The following is a 20848-nucleotide window of genomic DNA, read 5'->3' as shown; positions in this document are numbered from 1 at the left end:
CTTTAAAGCCCTGATGGGATTAACTCAGTAGGATGGAGCACAGTACTAGTTTTGGGTGGGATTCCTGCTTGGGCCACATACAGCACATACTTATACTAAATGTTTGTGTTAACTGTTAGTTACTTTCATAGAACTGTTTACTTTGTAATGTTAGTATTATGTTTCAAGTGTTCTCACCATCTCGAACTGTTCAGAAAAAAGTTGGATCTTTACAAATATTGTTTTTATGTTTTACTTCCTTTACACACAAAACGTTCATCCGGTTCAATAAAGGTTATATTTACAAGTACAAAATTACAGTATAAAACGATACACGTTAAACAATGTCCTTATTACATTTATATTAAAAATAGTAAAAAAATATATTCAAGAATAATGATGGTTGGTTATTCAGTGCAGATGCTCCTGAGGAAAAAACAACAGGAAGTAGGCAACAGGAATTGGATTGAAAGACATGGTTGGAGGGGGATGCGTGGATGGGGTAGTAGCATAGAAAATGATAGAGGCCTCTAGTAGCCAAAAGGTCATGTTAGAATGGGCTGTGCTATTGAGAGCTTCCACCATTTTAATGTAGTCAACTGGGTAGGACTTCCAACTTCATTAGCTGATTCCTCCTGGTGACCCAGTTGGAGTCATGTCCTACTGGGTCATTAGGAGGGATCAGCCAATTGTGAAGAAGAAAATTGACTACTTTAAAATGGAGATAGCCTCAATGGCACTGCCCATGATGTCACAGACGCAACAGTTGAAGTCGGAAGTTTACATACACCTTAGCCAAATAAATTTAAACTCAGTTTTGCACAATTCCTGACATTTAATCCTAGTAAAAATTCCCTGTCTTAGGTCAGTTAGGATCACCACTTTATTGTAAGAATGTGAAATGACAAAATAATAGTAGAGAGAATGATTTATTTCAGCTTTCATTTCTTTCATCACATTCCCAGTGGGTCAGAAGTTTACATACACTTAATTAGTATTTGGTAGCATTGCCTTTAAATTGTTTAACTTGGGTCAACATTTTGGGTAGCCTTCCACAAGCTTCCCACAATAAGTTGGGTGAATTTTGGTCCATTCCTCCTGACAGAGCTGGTGTAACTGAGTCAGTTTTATAGGCCTCCTTGCTCACACACGCTTTTTCAGTTCTGCCCACACATTTTCTATAGTATTGAGGTCAGGGCTTTGTGATGGCCACTCCAATACCTTGACTTTGTTGTCCTTACGCCATTTTGCCACAACTTTGTAAGTATGCTTGTGGTCATTGTCCACTTGGAAGACCCATTTGCAACCAAGCTTTATCTTCCTGATTGATGTCTTGAGATGTTGCTTCAATATATCCACATAATTTTCCTTCCTCATGAAACCATCTATTTTGTGAAGTGCACCAGTCCCTCTTGCAGCAAAGCACACCCACAACATTATGCTAACACCCCCGTGCTCCACGGTTGGGATGGTGTTCTTTGGCTTGCAAGCCTCCCCCTTTTTTCTCCAAACATAACAATGGTCATTATGGCCAAACAGTTCTATTTTTGTTTCATCAGACCAGAGAACATTTCTCCAAAAAGTACGACCTTTGTCCCCATGTGCAGCTGCAAACCGTAGTCTGGCTTTTTTATGGCGGTTTTGGAGCAGTGGCTTCTTCCTTGCTGAGCGGCCTTTCAGGTTATGTCGATATAGGACTTGTTTTACTGTGGATATAGATACTTTTGTACCGGTTTCCTCCAGCATCTTCACAAGGTCCTTTGCTGTTGTTCTAGGATTGATTTGCACTTTTTGCACCAAAGTACGTTCATCTCTAGGCAACAGAAAGCATCACCTTCCTGAGATGTATGACGGCTGCGTGGTTCCATGGTATTTATACTTGCGTACTATTGTTTGTACAGATGAACGTGGTACCTTCAGGCGTTGGGAAATTGCTCCCAAGAATGAACCAGACTTTTTTATCTGAAGTCTTGGCTGATTTCTTTTGATTTTTGCTTGATGTCAAGCAAAGAGACACTGAGGTTGAAGGTAGGCATTGGAATACATCCACAAGTACACCTCCAATTGACTCAAATAATGTCAATTAGCCTATCAGAAGCTTCCAAAGCCATTACATCATTTTCTGGAATTTTCCAAGCTGTTTAAAGGCACAGTCAACTTAGTGTATGTAAACTTCTGACCCACTGGAATTGTGATACAGTGAATTATGAGTGAAATAATCTGTCTGTAAACAATTGTTGGAAAAATGACTTGTGTCATGCACAAAGTAAATGTCCTAACCGACTTGCCAATACTATAGTTTGTTAACTAGAAATTTGTGGAGTGGTTGAAAAACAAGTTTTAATGACTCCAACATAAGTGTATGTAAACTTCCGACTTCAATTGTATATGGCACAGATAGAAAGATGAGTCCTTTATATAACTCTATGGGTAGTTGAGTAGTGTTTGGAGTGTGAGTATGTGGGTCAAAAAGAAAGCTGATTTAGAGGTTTAGCGTCAGAGGGTATGAAAAGAGCATGTTGGCTACTATAGCTGTACCTGGGGTTATAGTTTATGTGTGGGCGGGACAAGTTCATTGCTGGCTCCTTATTGGCTCCTGTCTCAGGCTCCGTTACTTCCGTGGGGCCAATCGCCCGTGTCGAATAGGTGTGACACCACATAATCTTCATACTGTCCGTCGATCAGCTTGGCTGCGTTGTTCCTGGCGAACCAGCAGTCCACGCTCTGACGTCCGCTGTAGATACGCCGGGTCTTCTGGACCACCGGCACTGAACGCCCTTTGACCTTCAGGATGTGTGAACGTTCAAACGTGCTGTTGTCTCCTGTTGCCGTGGCATTGGCAGGAAGCTCTGCGAGTCCCACTTCCTCATACAGGAACTGACCTGGAAGTAGAATCACAGAGGGTCAGAATGAAACAGAACCACAGAGCTATAGGCAAACCAATGGTAATCCTCACTAGGGCCTAATTCCATTTCGGCTCAAGACCCCTTCCCCCAAATCCTACCTCCAACTAGTAGTTTCTGATACCTACCCAGTAGTCCATGACAGTCATGTGACAGCCCTTTGCTGTTGGAGATGTAAAATCCCAGGTGGTTTCTCTGATAGGGAGCAGGGTTCTTGTACTGATGCACCAGTATGACGAAACTAATAGTTCTTCCTATGGTTACGGTCACGGTGGACTTTCCCACTATCGTCACCGCAAGCCCACCACTCTCCACGGAGACTGTGGTGTCGCAGGGCAGGACCAGGCGGTCACGTCCATCCAGAATGACCTTCTTGGGGGTGACCTCGATGTAGGAACGTTTGGGTCGGTTCACCACGATGGTAAGGGTGCTGAAGTATGTCCTCTGCTGTTTGTGGCTGCCCGCTGGCGCTGGGGCGCCTATCAGCTTACCGTTTACTGTCACACCTAGACTCACATACACACGCACGATCACACACACAAACAGACCACATGAATCATATGAAAACACATAACCGAACATCAAACATAAAGTCAGAATCTCTTGAAGACAATCTTACCAGAGTGCTTGTGGTCAGATACCATTCTGAGAATGTGTCCTGGCTCTCCGTTGATGTTGAAACACACAGTCAGTTTACTGAGGGGGAACTCAACCACAAAGTGGGGATCGCCGTCCGCTGTGGCAAGGGGGTTGGTGTGTGAGAGATGGGATATAGAGACACTGGTATTGAATATGAGGGAATATGAGGAAATAGTACATCTATGCATACCTGGATTCAAATACATGTGTATTGCAATACATTTTGTAATACATTTTCAAATACACATCCAAAACAAGTACTTTTATTTGAGTATCTGAATGATTATTTGTAAAATCAAATAGTCGACCAAATTGTATTTGAAAGGTATTTATTTAAATGTTTTTTTTAAATACCTGGGTTAAATGCATGGGAGTCAGTGTATTTGAGGATATGAATACTTTTGGGGAAATAGTAGTTGAAATACATTCAAACGTATTTGAATCCAGGTCTGATAAATATACTTTCCTGTATATATCTGTGGGTCTGAAGCACAAATGACTATACCGTATGTATAATCAGATATTACCAGATACCAGTTTAGGCTGTAAATTGTAGGCTGTAAATTGTAGGCAGTTAGTTGTTGGCTGTTAGTTGTAGGCATTTAGCTGTATTCAGTTAGTTGTAGGCAGTTAGTTATAGGCAGTTAGTTATAGGCAGTTAGTTGTAGGCAGTTAGTTGTAGGCAGTTAGTTGTAGGCAGTTAGCTGTAGGCAGTTAGTTGTAGGCAGTTAGTTGTAGGCAGTTAGCTGTTGGCTGTTAGTTGTAGGCAGTTAGTTGTAGGCAGTTAGTTGTTGGCTGTTAGTTGTTGGCTGTTAGTTGTTGGCTGTTAGTTGTAGGCAGTTAGCTGTATTCAGTTAGTTATAGGCAGTTAGTTGTAGGCAGTTAGTTGTAGGCAGTTAGTTGTAGGCAGCTAGTTGTAGGCAGTTAGTTGTAGGCAGTTAGTTGTAGGCAGTTAGCTGTAGGCAGTTAGTTGTAGGCAGTTAGTTGTAGGCAGTTAGTTGTAGGCAGTTAGTGTCGGCAGTTAGTTGTAGGTTGTTAGTTGTTTCCTGCTTTGAGTGGGCCTGTGAGACCTGAGCTAAGTGCAAAATCAGGAGATGAGAGAGCAGGAGTAATGACAGGGTCATTGATGTCATCTCACGTGTCTTCTTCAGTCTACTGACCTCTCTCTCAGTCTCTGTGTGTGTGTGTGTGCGGTTTAGTTTGTGTGCACGCACATGTGTGTGTATTCCCGTGACTGTGTGTGTGTGTGTGTGTTTGTGAGTACCTCCCAGTACCAATCCCAGGCCCAGTGCAGATACTTCAATTAGCCCCTGTAACATTCTGTAGTTCAGGGTCAGAGTAAATAGACATCTCCGACCCCTTGACTGTCTGTAATGAGTGCTGTGTGTCTGACTGGGCTCCTAACTTAAAGTCGGCCCACACAGAGTGTAGAGAGAGTCTACTGTAGCTTTCTCCAGTCCCCCTCCCTCTAACAGAGCCTCAGAACCACTAACCTGATGTTTTGGAGATGGTTACAGATTTTTGGGCTGGCCTCTTCAAAACTTCACCTATAGACAAAACAGACTTTGATTTGTACAGGTCATATGTTTTCAATAGTCCAATACTTCCTCTCAGTTTCTATTTGTTGGCATTGGCATCGATAACAGGAAGCATTTGATCCAACGGATTAAGTTAGAAACAAAAGCCTCAAGCCTGCTAACCCGTTGTCTTGGTAACTGTGGAACTCTGTCCAACCTGCTGGTCTTTCTTCAAGTGCAGGCTCTGGGCTGTGTCTTCCTCTCCTTCCGTCTCATCCGACAGCTCATTGGCTGAAACAGCCTTCTTATTTGTCTCTGTGGTTACAGGGGTGGGGGTGGGTGTGTCCTCGGCCATGGTTCCGTCGGCCAGCACCTGAGGTTTTTCCACCACCAGGGAGGTGAGGGGCGTGAGGAAGTGGTATGTCAGGGAGAGGTCAGTCGCCTGCTGGGTATGTCCCTCTCTCTCCCTGCTGGTCTGGCTCTTCAGCCTGGACCTCAGCCCCTCCTTCACACTCAGGAAACCCCATACACGCTCCACGAAATCATCCGCCACTGACCCTGTCGTGCCCGCCCCTGTAACCCCTGACCCCACCCCGGCCGCCGCCTCCTTCACGTGCCTCTCCGTCTCCACCTCCCTTTGCCGTAACGCCACGTCTGTCTCCAGGACGATGCTCTTGTCGCTGTTGCTGGCGGTGACCTGGACGTGAAGGGAGTCTGCACTTTGATTGGTCAATTTGCCGGCGATGACAATCTCTGAGCCGTTGAAATAGTTGGTGAAGAGGTGCTGGGTGACGTACTGGACCGAGTCCTCTGTGTAATTCACCCTGATATCAGAGAGCAGTGGAGTGCCTATCTCATCATAAAACCTAGAGGAAGAGAGAGGGAGGGAGGGACATGGAGGGAGAGAGAGAGATATGGAAGAGTGAAAGAGGGAATAGAAGTAACATCCAATGTTATAATATGTGTTACCATGTTATAACATGTTGAGAATCTAGCGCCCAGTAGAGTTCTATACCTCAGCTACTTCACTGTATCATGGACACAAGAATCAAGACATTGTGTGTGCTACTCTCTTATATGCTCTAGGGGCCTCAAATGTCTGTGTGACTGTGCACACACACTCACCCCCCCCAGAGATCCGGTTAGGGACGGTGATGTATTAAGGAGAGCATGCATGCGTCCCAAATGTCACCCTGTGGTTCCTGGTCAAAAGGAGTGCACTATGTAGGGATTAGGGAATGGGGTGCCATTTTGGACACAACCAGTGTGTGTTTGTTATGTGTTGGTTTTCCAGACAGGCCTTGGACCGTAGCACAGTAAACCTCCTCACCTCTTTAACTGTGTGTTGGCTCAGCTAGGTCTCGCCTCTGTTATTATCTCAGGAGGCTATCAATTAACCCCTCAGACATACCCAGACGGCCCTTTCACAACACACAGTCACACACATTCAACCTCTCACTACTAAACAAACACTTCAGAAAAGTGTCCGGTAAGACTGTCGCCGCTGTCGTGTGTTTGGTTTGGTTTGAAAGATTGCAGTTCAAGAAGAGCCTTCTCTCAGTATGTCTATCATTGGTTATTCTTTCACTCATTCCTATTCCTTTATCTCACCCCTTGACCTTCTCTATACTATTTGATTATAATGGATTATGATGAATCAATTCTAACCACTTCTGCCTTCTCCTCTGTACTAGCTGTCTACTGAACATCTCTCTCCTCTGTACTAGCTGTCTACTGAACATCTCTCTCTCTCTCTCTCTCTCTCTCTCTCTCTCTCTCTCACACACCCCCGTACCCTTTGAGCATGGTGCTGGCATCTGAATCCTCATGTATCCTCCTCATCATCCCACAGTTTTCCAGGGCCATGCGTTCCAGAAGCCTGTAGTCCACATCGTTCCCCATCCCGATGGTGAACACGCAGAACTGCTCCTTCACCGCTGCCCGCGCGTTGCTTAGGATGCTGGGAGACTGCAGCTCGCCCACCGTGGGCCGCCCGTCTGTCAGGAAGATGATGAGAGACACACTGTTGTGGTTGGCGTCGGGATCGGCGTTCAGGTAGCCGCTTAGCAATGAGGAGCCCGTCTGTATGCCACCATTGATGTCAGTGCCTGGTAGAGGAGAGATGGAGAGAGATTGATCTTGGGAAATAGTGGTTAGTAGTGATTCTCAAACTAAGAGTGTATAATTGTGACCTGTCCAATGGGATATGAGAGAAAGAAAACAGTCATATCGGTTCAGCCAAAAATGGGGGTTGGGTAAGAGAAAGAACTCCATAGGGGCGGCAGGAAACCTTGAGGTTAGAGCGCTGGTCCAATAACCAAAAGGACGCTGGTTTGAATACCAGATATATATGTGACAGTGCCCTTGAGCAAGGCATTTATCCCCAATTTCTCCAGCGGCGCTGGACAATGGTGACGCTGACGGTGACCCCATTCCCTAGGGCTGTCTCAGGGGAAGTTGGAAACGCAAGAAACACACTTCCATTACACCCTGGTGCAGGACAGGACAAATGTAATCACCCCTAAATTATTCTGGTTAGGCCTATCAGTGAAATAACTAATCTCCCTCTATCCCAGAATGCACTGCTGTGTCTCTATCTCTCTCACCTCCAGTGGGTTGGAGCATATAGATGAACTTCTTGGCGTCTCGGACGTTGAGAGGCGTGACGGGGACCAGGCGGTTGGGCTGCCACACCTTGATACGGTTAGAGAAGCTGACAAAGTTAAACCGGTCGCCTGGACGCAAGTCCCTCAGGATAGTGAACAGGGCATCCTTAGTCTGAGAGAGAGGGAGGGAGAGGGGCGAGAGACAGAGAGAGAGAATTTTTGGTTTTGCTTTCATCAATACAACAAATGATATCATTGTAATACCTTTGTCTTTGTGCAAAATCATTCTATTCAGTTGTGTTCACACGAGCGAACCAAACAGGCCTGGAAAACTTTGCCCCAACGGGAAGAGACACCTTCTACTATAGGCTATTATAACACACATGGTCATGGTTTATGTTAGCACCAATATCGTGGTAATTACCTAGATGTAATGTTTTAATCATGGTTTTTGTGAACAGTGTTGTTGTCATGCTAACTCTGTAATGTTGGGCTTAACCTGCCACTGCCACTCAAAGACCCAGCCCTTTGAAACAGCTGTTCCGTTCCTTAGTTCAGAAACTGTTTCTATCACCCCCTCACACACACACACATGCACGTAAACACACACATCCACGTAAACACACACACCACAACTATTTACCATATCCATGCTACAGCTTGTTTCTCAACTGTACTGGGGTTTAGAAGTTGCACAGAACGAAGAGCCTACCAAATGAATAGTGCATATGAAATCTGTAGTTGAGTGGGTGTGATAGAGTTAGAGGGGTTACCAGATGCCTGTAGACTGTAGGGGGCAAGAGTCAGAGCCATAGACAGACTGAGTGTTCTATTGTAGGGAGAGATCAAAGCCCACTTGTTCACTACAGAGTGGTCCACTGGGGGTGGAGGGAACGGGGAAGGGATCACTCCAGATGATGCTGTCATCTGGAGTGTTTAAATGATGCCAAAGACAATGACGCCTCTCCTCCATAGCATTCAATTCAATACAACTACAAGAGTGAACGTTGAGCACGTTTCCAGTTTTTCAGAGTGTGCATGAATCAGTTTCTCTTTTCTGTTTTTGCCACTCTAAGTCTTTGGGTTTCTGGATCTGCAGTGGAGCAGCTGCTCAGATGAAGTATCAGATGATACCAGAGGGATTATAACGCAATCTCCCAGAAGGAAGGATCTGATTTTGATATTACCTGACCAGTGTGGGAGTATTGCGCCAGAGACCGGAGAGGGGGCGGACTGGGGGTCGTATTCATCATACGCTGCTTCACTAACTCAGGATCTCTCAGGATCTTTAAGGCTTGATCACAGAGATGTGAAGGACTAAAGTAAAACTAAAGTTGACTCCACTTGGAATTTATTAAAACCCACAGATTCCCCATAAGCTATACAGTATATATGTGTGATCATTGTATTCAGAAGGAAACCATGTTTAACAACAACAAAAAGGAGAAGGAGAGAACAAGATATCTTGACCCTATCTAGTAAACAGTGGATGAGAAGGGTTTGACCGTAACCGCTTACCTGTCTGATCTTGGTGCCCAGCATAGAGGCGCTGGTGTCGATCACAAACACCACGTTCTTGGGCACCACCGGCAGATCCTTGGGGGCGAAGTAGTGCACAAAATGGCCGTTCAGAACCTGAGAGAGAACCAGAGAAAAGTTAGACAGTTCTCAGTAGCCATGAGCAGTAAAACAGCCCACCAACACAGTGTCCACAGGGCTGCTGGACTGACGGTGTGGTTGTAGAGTGACCCGGGAGGGGTTGGATATGGTGCTGGAAAATGAATGTGTTGACGGTGGATGAAGGCAATGGGACCAGGATGTGTGAGAGTGTGTGTGAGAATCAGAGAGATGAGCATTTGTCCCGTTTGATCCTTGATTAATGCATGCAGTTTTCATGTATACTATTAAGTGGAGATACATGGTTTAACATGTTTCTATCTACCATGTTCATGGCATGACACATTTACACTAATAGCGGGAGCGTTGGATGTGTGTGTGTGTGTGCGTGTGTGTGTTTTTGGTGTGTGAAATCTGACCTGTATGTCTCCTATCCCCAGCTCTCTCTCCACGTCATAGTGCACCACAAACTCTCCCAGCATGCCGCTGGTGGTGATCTTAGCCTGCTGAACGATGTTGGGGCTGAAGGTGATCCTACAGAACGTCTTATTTTGTTTGATCACCGTGGAAACAGGAAGAGCAGGCTTGGCTGGTGGGAGGGAAACAGTAAGTGTGCGTGAGATAAAGCTGGGAATTGTGTGTGTGTGTGTGTGTGTGTGTGTGTGTGTGTGTGTGTGTGTGTGTGTGTGTGTGTGTGTGTGTGTGTGTGTGTGTGTGTGTGTGTGTGTGTGTGTGTGTGTGTGTGTGTGTGTGTGTGTGTGTGTGTGTGTGTGTGTGTGTTTGTGGGGAACGGTGTGCTAAACTAGAGATGCTTAACATTGTCCATAGGAAGGTTAAATAGATTAAGTTGGAATCTGAACATTTTTCAGAGGTGCCAATATCGCTGCAGAACTATTTCTAATGTTAGATACAGTGCATTTGCTTAATATTCAGACCCTTTGACTTTTTCCACATTTTGTTACGTTACAGCATTATTCTAGCATGTATTAAATTGTTTTTTCCCCCTCATAAATCTACACACAATACCTCATAATGACAAAGCAAAAACAGGTTTTTAGAAATTTTTGTAAAAAGCTGAAATATCACATTTACATAAGTATTCATACCCTTTACACAGTACTTTGTTGAAGCACCTTTGGAAGCAATTGTATTCTCTTGTATTCTCTTCTTGGCTATGATGCTACAAGCTTGGCACACCTGTATTTGGGAAGTTTCTTCCATTCTTCTCTGCAGATCCTTTCAAGCTCTGTCAGGTTGGATGGGGATTGTCGCTGCACAGCTATTTTCAGGTCTCTCCAGAAATGTTTGATCGGGTTCAAGTCCGGGCTCTGACTGGGCCACTCAAGGACATTCAAAGACTTGTCCCGAAGCCACTCATGCGTTGTCTTGGCTGTGTGCTTAGGGTCGTTGTCCTGTTGGAAGGTGAACCTTTGCCCCAGTCTGAGGCGTTGAGCAGGTTTTCATCAAGGATCTCTCCGTACTTTGCTCCGTTCATCTTCCCTCGATCCTGACTAGTCTCCCAATCCCCGTCGCTGAAAAACCTCTCACAGCATGATGCCTCCACCACCATGCTTCACTGTAGGGATGGTGCCAGGTTTCATTCAGACGTGACACTTTGCTTTCAGGCCAAAGAGTTCAATCTTGGTTTCATCAAACCGGAAAATCTGGTTTCTCATGGTCTGAGAGTCCTTTAGGTGCCTTTTGGCAAAGTCCAAGCGGGATGTCATGTGCCTTTTACTGAGGAGTGGCTTCCTTCTGTTCACTCTACCATAAAGGCCTGATTGGTTGAGCGCTGCAGAGATGGTTGTACTTCTGGAAGATTCTCCCATCTCCACAGAGGAACTCCTGAGCTCCTCTTGGTTTTTGCTCTGACATGCACTGTCAACTATGGGACCTTATATAGACATGTGTGTGCCTTTCCAAATCATGTCCAATCAATTGAATTTACCATAGGTGGACTCCAATCAAGTTGTAGAAACATCTCAAGGATGATCAATGGAAACAGGATGTACCTGAGGTCAACTTCGATTCTCATAGCAAAGGGTCTGAATACGTATGTAAATAAGGTATTTCTGTTTTTAATTTTAATACATTTCTAAACATTTCTAAAAACCTGTTTTTGCTTTGTCATTAAGGGGTATTGTGTGTAGCTTGAGGAGGAAAAATATTTATTTAACCCCTTTTAGAATAAGGCTGTAACGTAACAAAATGTGGAAAAAGTAAAAGGGTCTGAATTCTTTCAGAATACACACCTAGTGTGGACAAAGCACAGACTCAACACATCCCACACTCAAACTGTACCAGGTGTCTTCGCTGCACTGGCCCCCCTGGCAACTGCCGTGTTGCTCTTGCCGTTGCGCAGTGGCAGCACCTCCAGGTGGGTGATGGTAGAGTGATCCACAATGGTGACGTCCACACTGAGGCGGCTGACCAGCTGCAGGGGTCTCAGGCTGGTCACATGCTCATACCTCCCCAGCCTCCGCTGGAGCAGCTCCTCATAGGTCAGCATGAACATGGCCCGGTTACGACCTGGGATACTGGCCCCCATCCTGAAGACCTCCACCTCTGGTTCGCTACTGAGGGAGAAGAGAGGAGGAGAGAGGGGAGAAGGAGAGAGAGAGGGGAGAAGGAGAGAGAGAGGGGAGAAGGAGAGGGGAGGGAGGAAGATAATAATAAGAATACAGAGGAAAGAAAAAGGGAGAGAAATAGTTGGGAAAGAGGAGGAGTACTGAATGAGTCATTCCAAGTAGTGACATCGTCAGTGTGGAAGGGCAGTGACTGCCAGGAGCTCTCCTCACGGGACTCAGCCTCTGAACTAACCAATAAACATTTTCATTCCTCTACTTATCCATATCTCTCCCTCCTTCTTTATTTTCTCCCTCCTGTTCTCCTTTACCCTTTCTATCACTCTCCTCTCCCCTTCCCTCTCTGTGAAATGTGAATACCCTCTCTGTAAATCTGATTTCATCTTAAAGGTGTCATTTTATGGACTGGAAAGTAGACTCATGATGTAATTTATTCCTATCAGAGACTGGTCACAGATTTATGTGACAATAATTCTTCATTTCCAGTCTCTGGAGCTATGATCCAGCCCTGCTGCTCAACTCCAGGCAGGTCAGAAACACATGTTCTGTGGTCAGGCTGGTGTTTAAGGTCGCACCCCAGTCTCCTTTTCACCTCATTTAACTTAAGAAAAGGCACAGAAGCCTTTCCTCTTTGGTTCTCTATTGCTCTATTGTTCCCAAAAACAAGGTGGAGGCCGATGACATCAGACGGCACCATCAGACCAACTCATTGAATGGCCTTACTCCATTAAGTTTACACTTGTGTCTAAAAAGATTTTTTTTTACCCCAAGTGTGTGTAGATTACTATATTTATATGTGGGATATTGTTTTTCAACAGGAACAGTTCAATAAAATAGTTTTTTAGATGGGATATAAACCTGTTTCTACTGGCAGAGTAGTAGCTAGTGACTCTAGAGGACTCTAGAGGTTGTACTGGCAGACAAGGTTAGACACTGGTGACTGGCCACACACACACAAGAACACGCACGCACGCACGCACGCACGCACGCACGCACGCACGCACGCACACACACACACACACACACACACACACACACACACACACACACACACACACACTTTACCTCTGTTCACCTGCCTCCTTGTTCTTGGGTTTGGCCTCACCGCCCTTCCCCTGTTTGACCTTCTTCTCCTTGGGCCTGACCTCACTGGGGTAGACACGCCCCCCAATGATCCTGTGTTCAGGGTAGAGGTCAGAGGTCAGGGGTTAAGAGTGGAGGTGATGTTAAGGACCACCAGAGTAAGTAAACCATCCATGGCAAAACTCTGTCAAAGAATCACTGGAAAACCCCTAATTTCATTGTGGTTAGGCGTATATTACTGTGATACATAAAAGTATACAGGCAAACATATCAAAGACATATGTTGCAATTCACAGGCCTCTTCAGAGGCTTCTGGACTATACTGTCTCTCATAGTCCAGTGAACAATCTAGTAAATGTAGATGAATGAAGGCTTGTGACCACAACACAGTAAATGACCTTTGCACCATTGAACAGTCACAGCCCCCACACTAACCTCTCCCATAGCAACAGAGCCCTCATAAACCCATACAATGATTGATTGGCCACAATGGCATGCCATGGGAAGAGGGAGAAAATGGCAAAGAGGAGTAGTAATCACACAACAATAAACTGAGAAAATAAATAAGACATCAAAATCAATTGAGGGGGAAAAGATCCATTGTAGTTCACTTCCAACCAGTGTACACAGTCTGAACCACATTAGACTCAGAATGACATGCTCTATTACCCAGAAGCATCTATCTAGGCTACAATAAAAATACCAATGCGCAATTACGCATCTGTTGCGTTTTGGCGCTTACATGGTAAAGTTCGAGACATAGGCGTTCTTGGGAATCAGGAACTGGAAGACGCCCTCGGCGGCAGCGGAGTGCCGGTTGAGCATGGTGCACGACACCGCCGTGAAGGCGTATCGGGAGATAATGGTGGTCTTCACCGACAGCTCCTGGATATGCGGTTTGGTCTCCTACACGGTTGGACATCAACATGTTAGGTTCACGTGTATTGCTTACACCTTAGGTTTGATTGGTTTGTAATACATTTGGTTAATTTAAATCTGGCAGTGATGGATGTTTTTCATGTCTCGTATAATGGGACAGCACAGCACTGCGTCCACGCACACACACATGCTGCGCTTTGGCCACTAATCTATTCCGTTCATTTCCAGTGAGATATCGTTCCAAACTCCTTATCACCACGTTGGCGGGATATTTTAAAATATTTTGTAATCAAATCAAATCAAGTTTTATTTTATATAGCCCTTCGTACATCAGCTAATATCTCGAAGTACTGTACAGAAACCCAGCCTAACCCAGCCTACGTAATGTATTTCTGGATAGATGTCCAGCGATTTCCACTTATCTGGCGGACAGCCCGGTGCGCTTGGCAGGTCTCTGCGTGTCACACCCCTGCGTGTCACACCGGAGGAGAGTTTTCGAGGATGACAAACTGCAGAGCTGAACTACCCATCCCTCTACTCTGCTTTCACGAAATACTTTTTGTGACATATTCTTCAATTGTTATCAATGAACCACAGTATGCAGCATGCAGATCTCTTTGAGAATGAATGTGGTTGATATTTAGTCTACAGTAGCCTAGGCTACACACAATGACGCACAAGAAAAATATGCTTAATAAGAGCAGAAATGTTCAAGACATTAAACGTTGTAATCTTTACCTTAGTAAGCATGGATTTCACCTGGCGAGGCACTCTACGGGGAGACTGAGATGGGAAACAAAATAGATTTGTTAAATAGTGCTCTAATGAAGCCCTCAAAATATATATCAATGTTGCCAAATGAAATAGTTCAGAGTTGAAATGACACTCACAATATCCAAATCAAAGTCGGTCAAGTCGGGAGAAAGATCATCCTCAATATTATTATCCTCAAACAGTCCAAAAACATACGGATTGTAACACATCAGTAACGTCAAAAACAGCATGTTGACGTCCATTCCCATTCACAGTAATAACGAATATGAGCGCATATTTCCAGGGTGCAGCGCACTGAGTCTGCGGGTCGTTCGGATCAGAGTGGCCGAATTTATGAGACGATGGATGACTGAGGACACTTGACTCGCAACGGCACGCCCACCAGCAGAGAGATGCAGAGTCTTCCCCCTGGACTGGATTAGACGCGTCGGGGGCTAGGGAAGAAGCGCCTGACCCGGGTCACACACACAGGCACACAGCTATTACAATGTGCACGGCACTCCAAAGGCCATCAATTACCTCTATAGTCTTCGTTCACTACTCGCCTTGAAGTTGACCCCACTTCCACTTCCACCCCAACAAATCACTTCAAGGGCAATGTGATTCATTTAGCCAAGTGTCACTGTCACGTTTGAACTCTCAAAACTGCATTTATAAATACAAATTGCGTACACTTATGCAGTATGACACAAAGTCAAAATTATTTAAAGGCAAAATTATTTAACCTTAAAAGGGCAAACTGTGGTAAATTTAGCAAAACCACATAATTTCAAAACAGGTTTTTTATCCTTCTGAAATGTTAGGACTTTGTCACGCAACTATTTACAGACAAAAACACTATTTACTATGATTTCGGTGTTAATATGGAGGAATGGAGAAATGTATACTAGTGGTGTGGCTAAGCTGAAAATGTACAGTCATGGCCAAAAGTTTTGAGAATGACACAAATATGAATTTTCACAAAGTCTGCTGCCTCAGTTTGTATGATGGCAATTTTCATATACTCCAGAATGTTATGAAGAGTGATCAGATGAATTGCAATTAATTGCAAAGTAATTCATTAATATTAATTAATAGTAATTATTCATGTTAATTTTCACAGTCTGCTGCCTCAGTTTGTATGATGGCAATTTTCATATACTCCAGAATGTTATGAAGAGTGATCAGATGAATTGCAATTAATTGCAAACTGAATCTCCCCAAAACATTTCCACTGCATTTCAGCCCTGCCACAAAAGGACCAGCTGACATCATGTCAATGATTCTCTCGTTAACACAGGTGTGAGTGGTAGCGAGGACAAGGCTGGAGATCACTCTGTCATGCTGATTGAGTTCGAATAACAGACTGGAAGCTTCAAAAGGAGGGTGGTGCTTGGAATCATTGTTCTTCCTCTGTCAACCATGGTTACCTGCAAGGAAACATGTGCTGTCAACATTGCTATGCACAAAAGGGCTTCACGGGCAAGGATATTGCTGCCGGTAAGATTGCACCTAAATCAACCATTTAAAGGATAATCAAGAACTTCAAGGAGAGCTGTTCAATTGTTGTAAAGATGGCTTTTGGGCGCCCAAGAAAGTCCAGCACGCGCCAGGACCGTCTCCTAAAGTTGATTCAGCGGGGCACCACCAGTACAGAGCTTGCTCAAGAATGGCAGCAGGCAGGTGTGAGTGCATCTGCACGCACAGTGAGGCAAAGACTTTTGGAGGATGGCCTGGTGTCAAGAAGGGCAGCAAAGAAGCCACTTCTCTCCAGGAAAAACATCTGGGACAGACTGATTTTCTGCAAAAGGTACAGGGATTGGACTGCTGAGGACTGGGGTAAAGTCATTTTCTCTGATGAATACCCTTTCTGGTTGTTTGGGGCATCCGGAAAAAAGCTTGTCCGGAGAAGACAAGGTAAGCGCTACCATCAGTCCTGTGTCATGCCAACAGTAAAGCATCCTGAGACCATTCATGTGTGGGGTTGCTTCTCAGCCAAGGGAGTTAGCTCACTCACAATTTTGCCTAAGAACACAGCCATGAATAAAGAATGGTACCAACACATCCTCTGAGAGAAACTTCTCCCAACCATCCAGGAACAGTTTGGTGACAAACAATGCCTTTTCCAGCATGATGGAGCACCTTGCCATAAGGCAAAAGTGATAACTAAGTGGCTCGGTGAATAAAACATTGATATTTTGGTTCCATGGCCAGGAAACTCCCCAGACCTTAATCCCATTGAGAACTTGTGGCCAATCCTCAAGAGGTGGGTGGACAAATAAAACCCCACAAATTATGACAAACTCCAAGCATTGATTATGCAAGAATGGGCTGCCATCAGTCAGGATGTGGCCCAGAAGTTAATTGACAGCATGCCAGGGCGGATTGCAGAGGTCTTGAAAAAGAAGGGTCAACACGGCAAATATTGACTCTTTGCATCAACTTCATGTAATTGTCAATAAAAGCCTTTGACACTTATGAAATGCTTGTAATTATACTTCAGTATTCCATAATAACATCTGACAAAAATATCTAAAGACACTGAAGCAGCAAACTTAGTGGAAATTAATATTTGAGTCATTCTCAAAATTTTGGCCACGACAGTAGACTCAATTGGGCACTTTGTGATAGAAGCACCACATTTGGCGCAGAGGCACATTTTTTCATTGTTTTTAATTGAACCTACCAGGGAACAGTGGGTTAACTGCCTTGTTCAGGGGCAGAATGACAGATTTTTACCTTGTCAGCTCAGTGATTCAATCGAGCAACCTTTCGGTTACTGGCCCAACGCTCTAACCACTAGTGTACCCTGGGAAGATATAGATATGGAGCCGCCCCAGATTTTGCCCCTGGGGACGTGGCAGACACTAAAATAAAAAGTAACTCCAAAATGTGGTGCCAGAACGACTCAGAGATAGCCTATAGGCCAATGCAGCAGTAGGCCTATAACTTCCATCGTCAACTAAGTAAAATACATAGACCTAAAGATGACAAATAAAAACATAGAAGATATCCTGATTAAAATTCAGGTTTCAATCACATGAATTCATCTCTCCACTCCTTTTCTATATGTCTTGACTTGAGCTATTGCTAGTGAAGTGCAACGTTGTATCAACTCAGAATGTTGGCGTACTTAGGCGCTCACACTCCCTCAATGTTATTAGGACAGAGAAACAAAAATTGACAAAACTCCTAGATGATTCAGATCAACTTTATTATCCCACCAGGGGGAAATTCATTTGGTCATGTGCTTAAAAAGACGCTACATAAAACATGAAAACACAGAAACTACACAATATAATTCATTCAAAGTGCTATAGCCACACATTTAAAGTGAAAGTGCAATATGCTATATACTCGAGGGACCAACAGACTAATGACCTAATGGCTGTTGGAATAAAAGAGTCCCCATAACTATCTGTTTTAATTTTCTTTCGCCTTGTCCGGCTGCTTCTGTGACTGAATTTTGAGTGAAGGGGATGAGTACTTTCCTGTAAAATTCTTTCAAGTTTTAGGTGGATGAGTTTCTGTGTACAGCGCGGAAGCGTTTCCAAACACGCATATCAAACCAAAGGACAGCACACTCTGCAGGACAGATTTATAGAACATTTGTAAGATGTGGCGGTTTACATTAAAATTATTCAGTTATTTATTTAACTAGGCATGTCAGTTAAGAACAAATTTCTATTTACAATGACGGCCTAGCCCGGCCTAACCCGGATGATGCTGGGCCAATTGTGCGCCGCCCTATGGGACTCCCAATCACGGCTGGTTGTGATACAGCTTGGAATCAAACCAGGGTCTGTAGTGACACCTCTAGCACTGAGATATAGTGCCTTAGACCGCTGCGCCACTCGGGAGTCCTAAGCTATGAAATCAACCAACCTGTTTCACACAAGTGTAGCAGGTTGTGAATTTTGCAAACAACATTCCACTCCGAGATTGAGAACCGTAAATGACTGTAATCCATGCATTACGAGTAATTAATGTAACCAAATGACGGAGATTGATGGTACATTTACTAGCTTACTGGTTACATATGTAATGGGGAATTGATCAAAATAACCAATCAAAGGGAAAACAATTCACAAAATTAAACAAAGAATGTGCAAGAATTGGCAGGAGACAGCAGAGCACATTCTGGAGAGCTGAGTGCATGTATTCTGGAGAGCTGAGTGCATGCATTCTGGAGAGCTGAGTGCATGCATTCTGGAGAGCTGAGTGCATGCATTCTGGAGAGCTGAGTGCATGCATTCTGGAGAGCTGAGTGCATGCATTCTGGAGAAAGATGCTCATCTCTTCACCACACACCCCTCCCCTTCTTCTAGTTGCAACATTTAAAATTATACTCAAGACACATTATCTTCACACATTGTGATCTGTATATAATTACGAGATGCTCATGTCTCCGTCCTAACAATGCGAGTCATTGTCCCAAATGGCGGGACTGCAGGTAACAAGCTTAGGTCTGCATATTATGCCCATAGAAACGCATTGGGCTTATTCAGGACAGATTTTGGCTAGAGTGAGCCTTCTCACTTCGCCTCATCCTCTCTGCTGAAGCTAGCGCGCAGAACAGCGCCCCTCTGTCTTGCCATATGTAGCCCATGTATCTGATGCTGTCTGGTCAGAAAAAGTATGACATGCCATTCATCTTTTGTCCAGATAGCTTTATATAAATGGTCTCCACATATGGAGACAGAGGGGCGCTGTTTCGCTAGCTCAGATGTTTTATGTGAGATTGATGCGTCTTTCTATCGGTGCGTGTTTTGGTCAAATAAAGGATCAATATTTACGTATTTTATTGGTACGGGCAAGGAGGTGCAGTAGGGCGGGCTAGGCCCCCTAGGGCCCGCCCATAATGTTGGCCCAGGACACAATTACATTGGATTAACACAAAACTCTGTCATTATCATTACTCAGACTGGAAATGCTGCCATTCTGTCATTTCACCTGAGACGTTACAGGATGTTTTAGGGGCTGTTTATTTTCTGAGCAATACTTTTTTGGGGTTGGCATTGTAGTAGGCTTTGCTGTGTGTGTGTGTGTGTGTGTGTGTGTGTGTGTGTGTGTGTGTGTGTGTGTGTGTGTGTGTGTGTGTGTGTGTGTGTGTGTGTGTGTGTGTGTGTGTGTGTGTGTGTGTGTGTGTGTGTGTGTGTGTGTGTGTGCGTTTGTGTGTGTGTGTGTGTGCGTTTGTGTGTGTGTGTGTGTGCGTGCGTGCGTGTGTTCAATCAATTTCAATTGGTTTTCTATGTCTCTTTTTCAAGTGCTTTTTTTCCTCCAGAAATGTGCATTTACATTTCTTAATGAGTGGAAAACATTTCCGAACGCATTTCAGCAGACATTGAAGTTGAACTTTAAAGAACATAAAACAGTGGTGAGATAAAGCAGTGTATTCTTGACATTTAGTCCTTAGGTACATGTCTTAGTTTTTGGATTACACAGTTCCTCTGTAGTTCTACAGGAGTTGTGACTGAAGAACTGGTCACATCAGATAGGGCGGTTCATCTCCCAGTACAGCCAGTCAGCACCTGTCAGGGGACGAGAGGTCCGCACTGGTCGGTATACAGAGGGAAATCAGGCTCAGAGCTCTGATTTTCATGAAACTGTCAGACAAGCAAAAGCCCCTCATGGTCAGGGAGCCCCGTAAAACATGGAAGAGGCCAGGAATTGGAGCATGTGAAGGCACCCCCACGGGGCAGGTGACATTTGACCTCAGAAGACCAGTTGGCAGCAGCCATGACCATCCTGTGTCTTTCTGATTGATAATGTGATTGAACTGTGCCTACCAGGGTTGAGGACAATTCCATTTTAAATCAGTCGATTCAGGAAGTACACTGAAATTACAATTACAATTACAACTCCAAGTTATTTTACAGAAGGCAATGAGGAAAGTTGAAATTGAATTGGAATTTCAGTTTACTTTCTAAATTGACTGAGAAAAAAAGGAATTGACCACAACCCTGGTGCCTATACTGCTCATAATTAAATCAAAACGATAAGATCAGATTACTATTTTAATACACATTTAAATATAATAAAAAAACTGTGGTGTGTGTTTTTTTAATTGAGATTTATTTATGGAAAATATTAATGTATATGCACATTTTCAAAGATTTGTGTACTGTATAATACTGGGAAAATAAAAATATGTAATAAAGTAGCATTTGATATTGCTATGTGACAGTGGTGCATGTCTGAGACAGAGGTCTGGATAGTAAGGTGTGTCCTCTCAGATGTAGTAGTCTCAGCACCACACTCCCTCAAAAACTAAACCCAGTTGCATG

At 44.2% G+C, this 20848-nt stretch overlaps 1 protein-coding gene across 1 annotated transcript; it reads right to left on the bottom strand.

Moving 5' to 3' along the window:
• Positions 1–218: 218 nt before the first annotated feature.
• On the bottom strand, positions 219–14919 carry LOC129865192 (inter-alpha-trypsin inhibitor heavy chain H5-like). The gene is given in 15 exon segments (XM_055937753.1): positions 219–2613; positions 2615–2861; positions 3011–3388; positions 3502–3618; positions 5015–5068; positions 5222–5904; positions 6834–7146; positions 7645–7816; positions 9163–9279; positions 9681–9850; positions 11563–11837; positions 12912–13022; positions 13672–13835; positions 14547–14591; positions 14699–14919. Coding segments are annotated over 15 exon segments (3147 nt in total). The 5' UTR covers positions 14831–14919; the 3' UTR covers positions 219–2444.
• Positions 14920–20848: the final 5929 nt, after the last annotated feature.

This window comes from Salvelinus fontinalis, chromosome 11 (genome assembly GCF_029448725.1).
Source record: "Salvelinus fontinalis isolate EN_2023a chromosome 11, ASM2944872v1, whole genome shotgun sequence".
In the NCBI taxonomy this organism is placed as follows: Eukaryota; Metazoa; Chordata; class Actinopteri; order Salmoniformes; family Salmonidae; genus Salvelinus; species Salvelinus fontinalis.
Note: the sequence above shows the minus strand (reverse complement) of the source record. Positions and strands in the feature narration are given on the sequence as shown.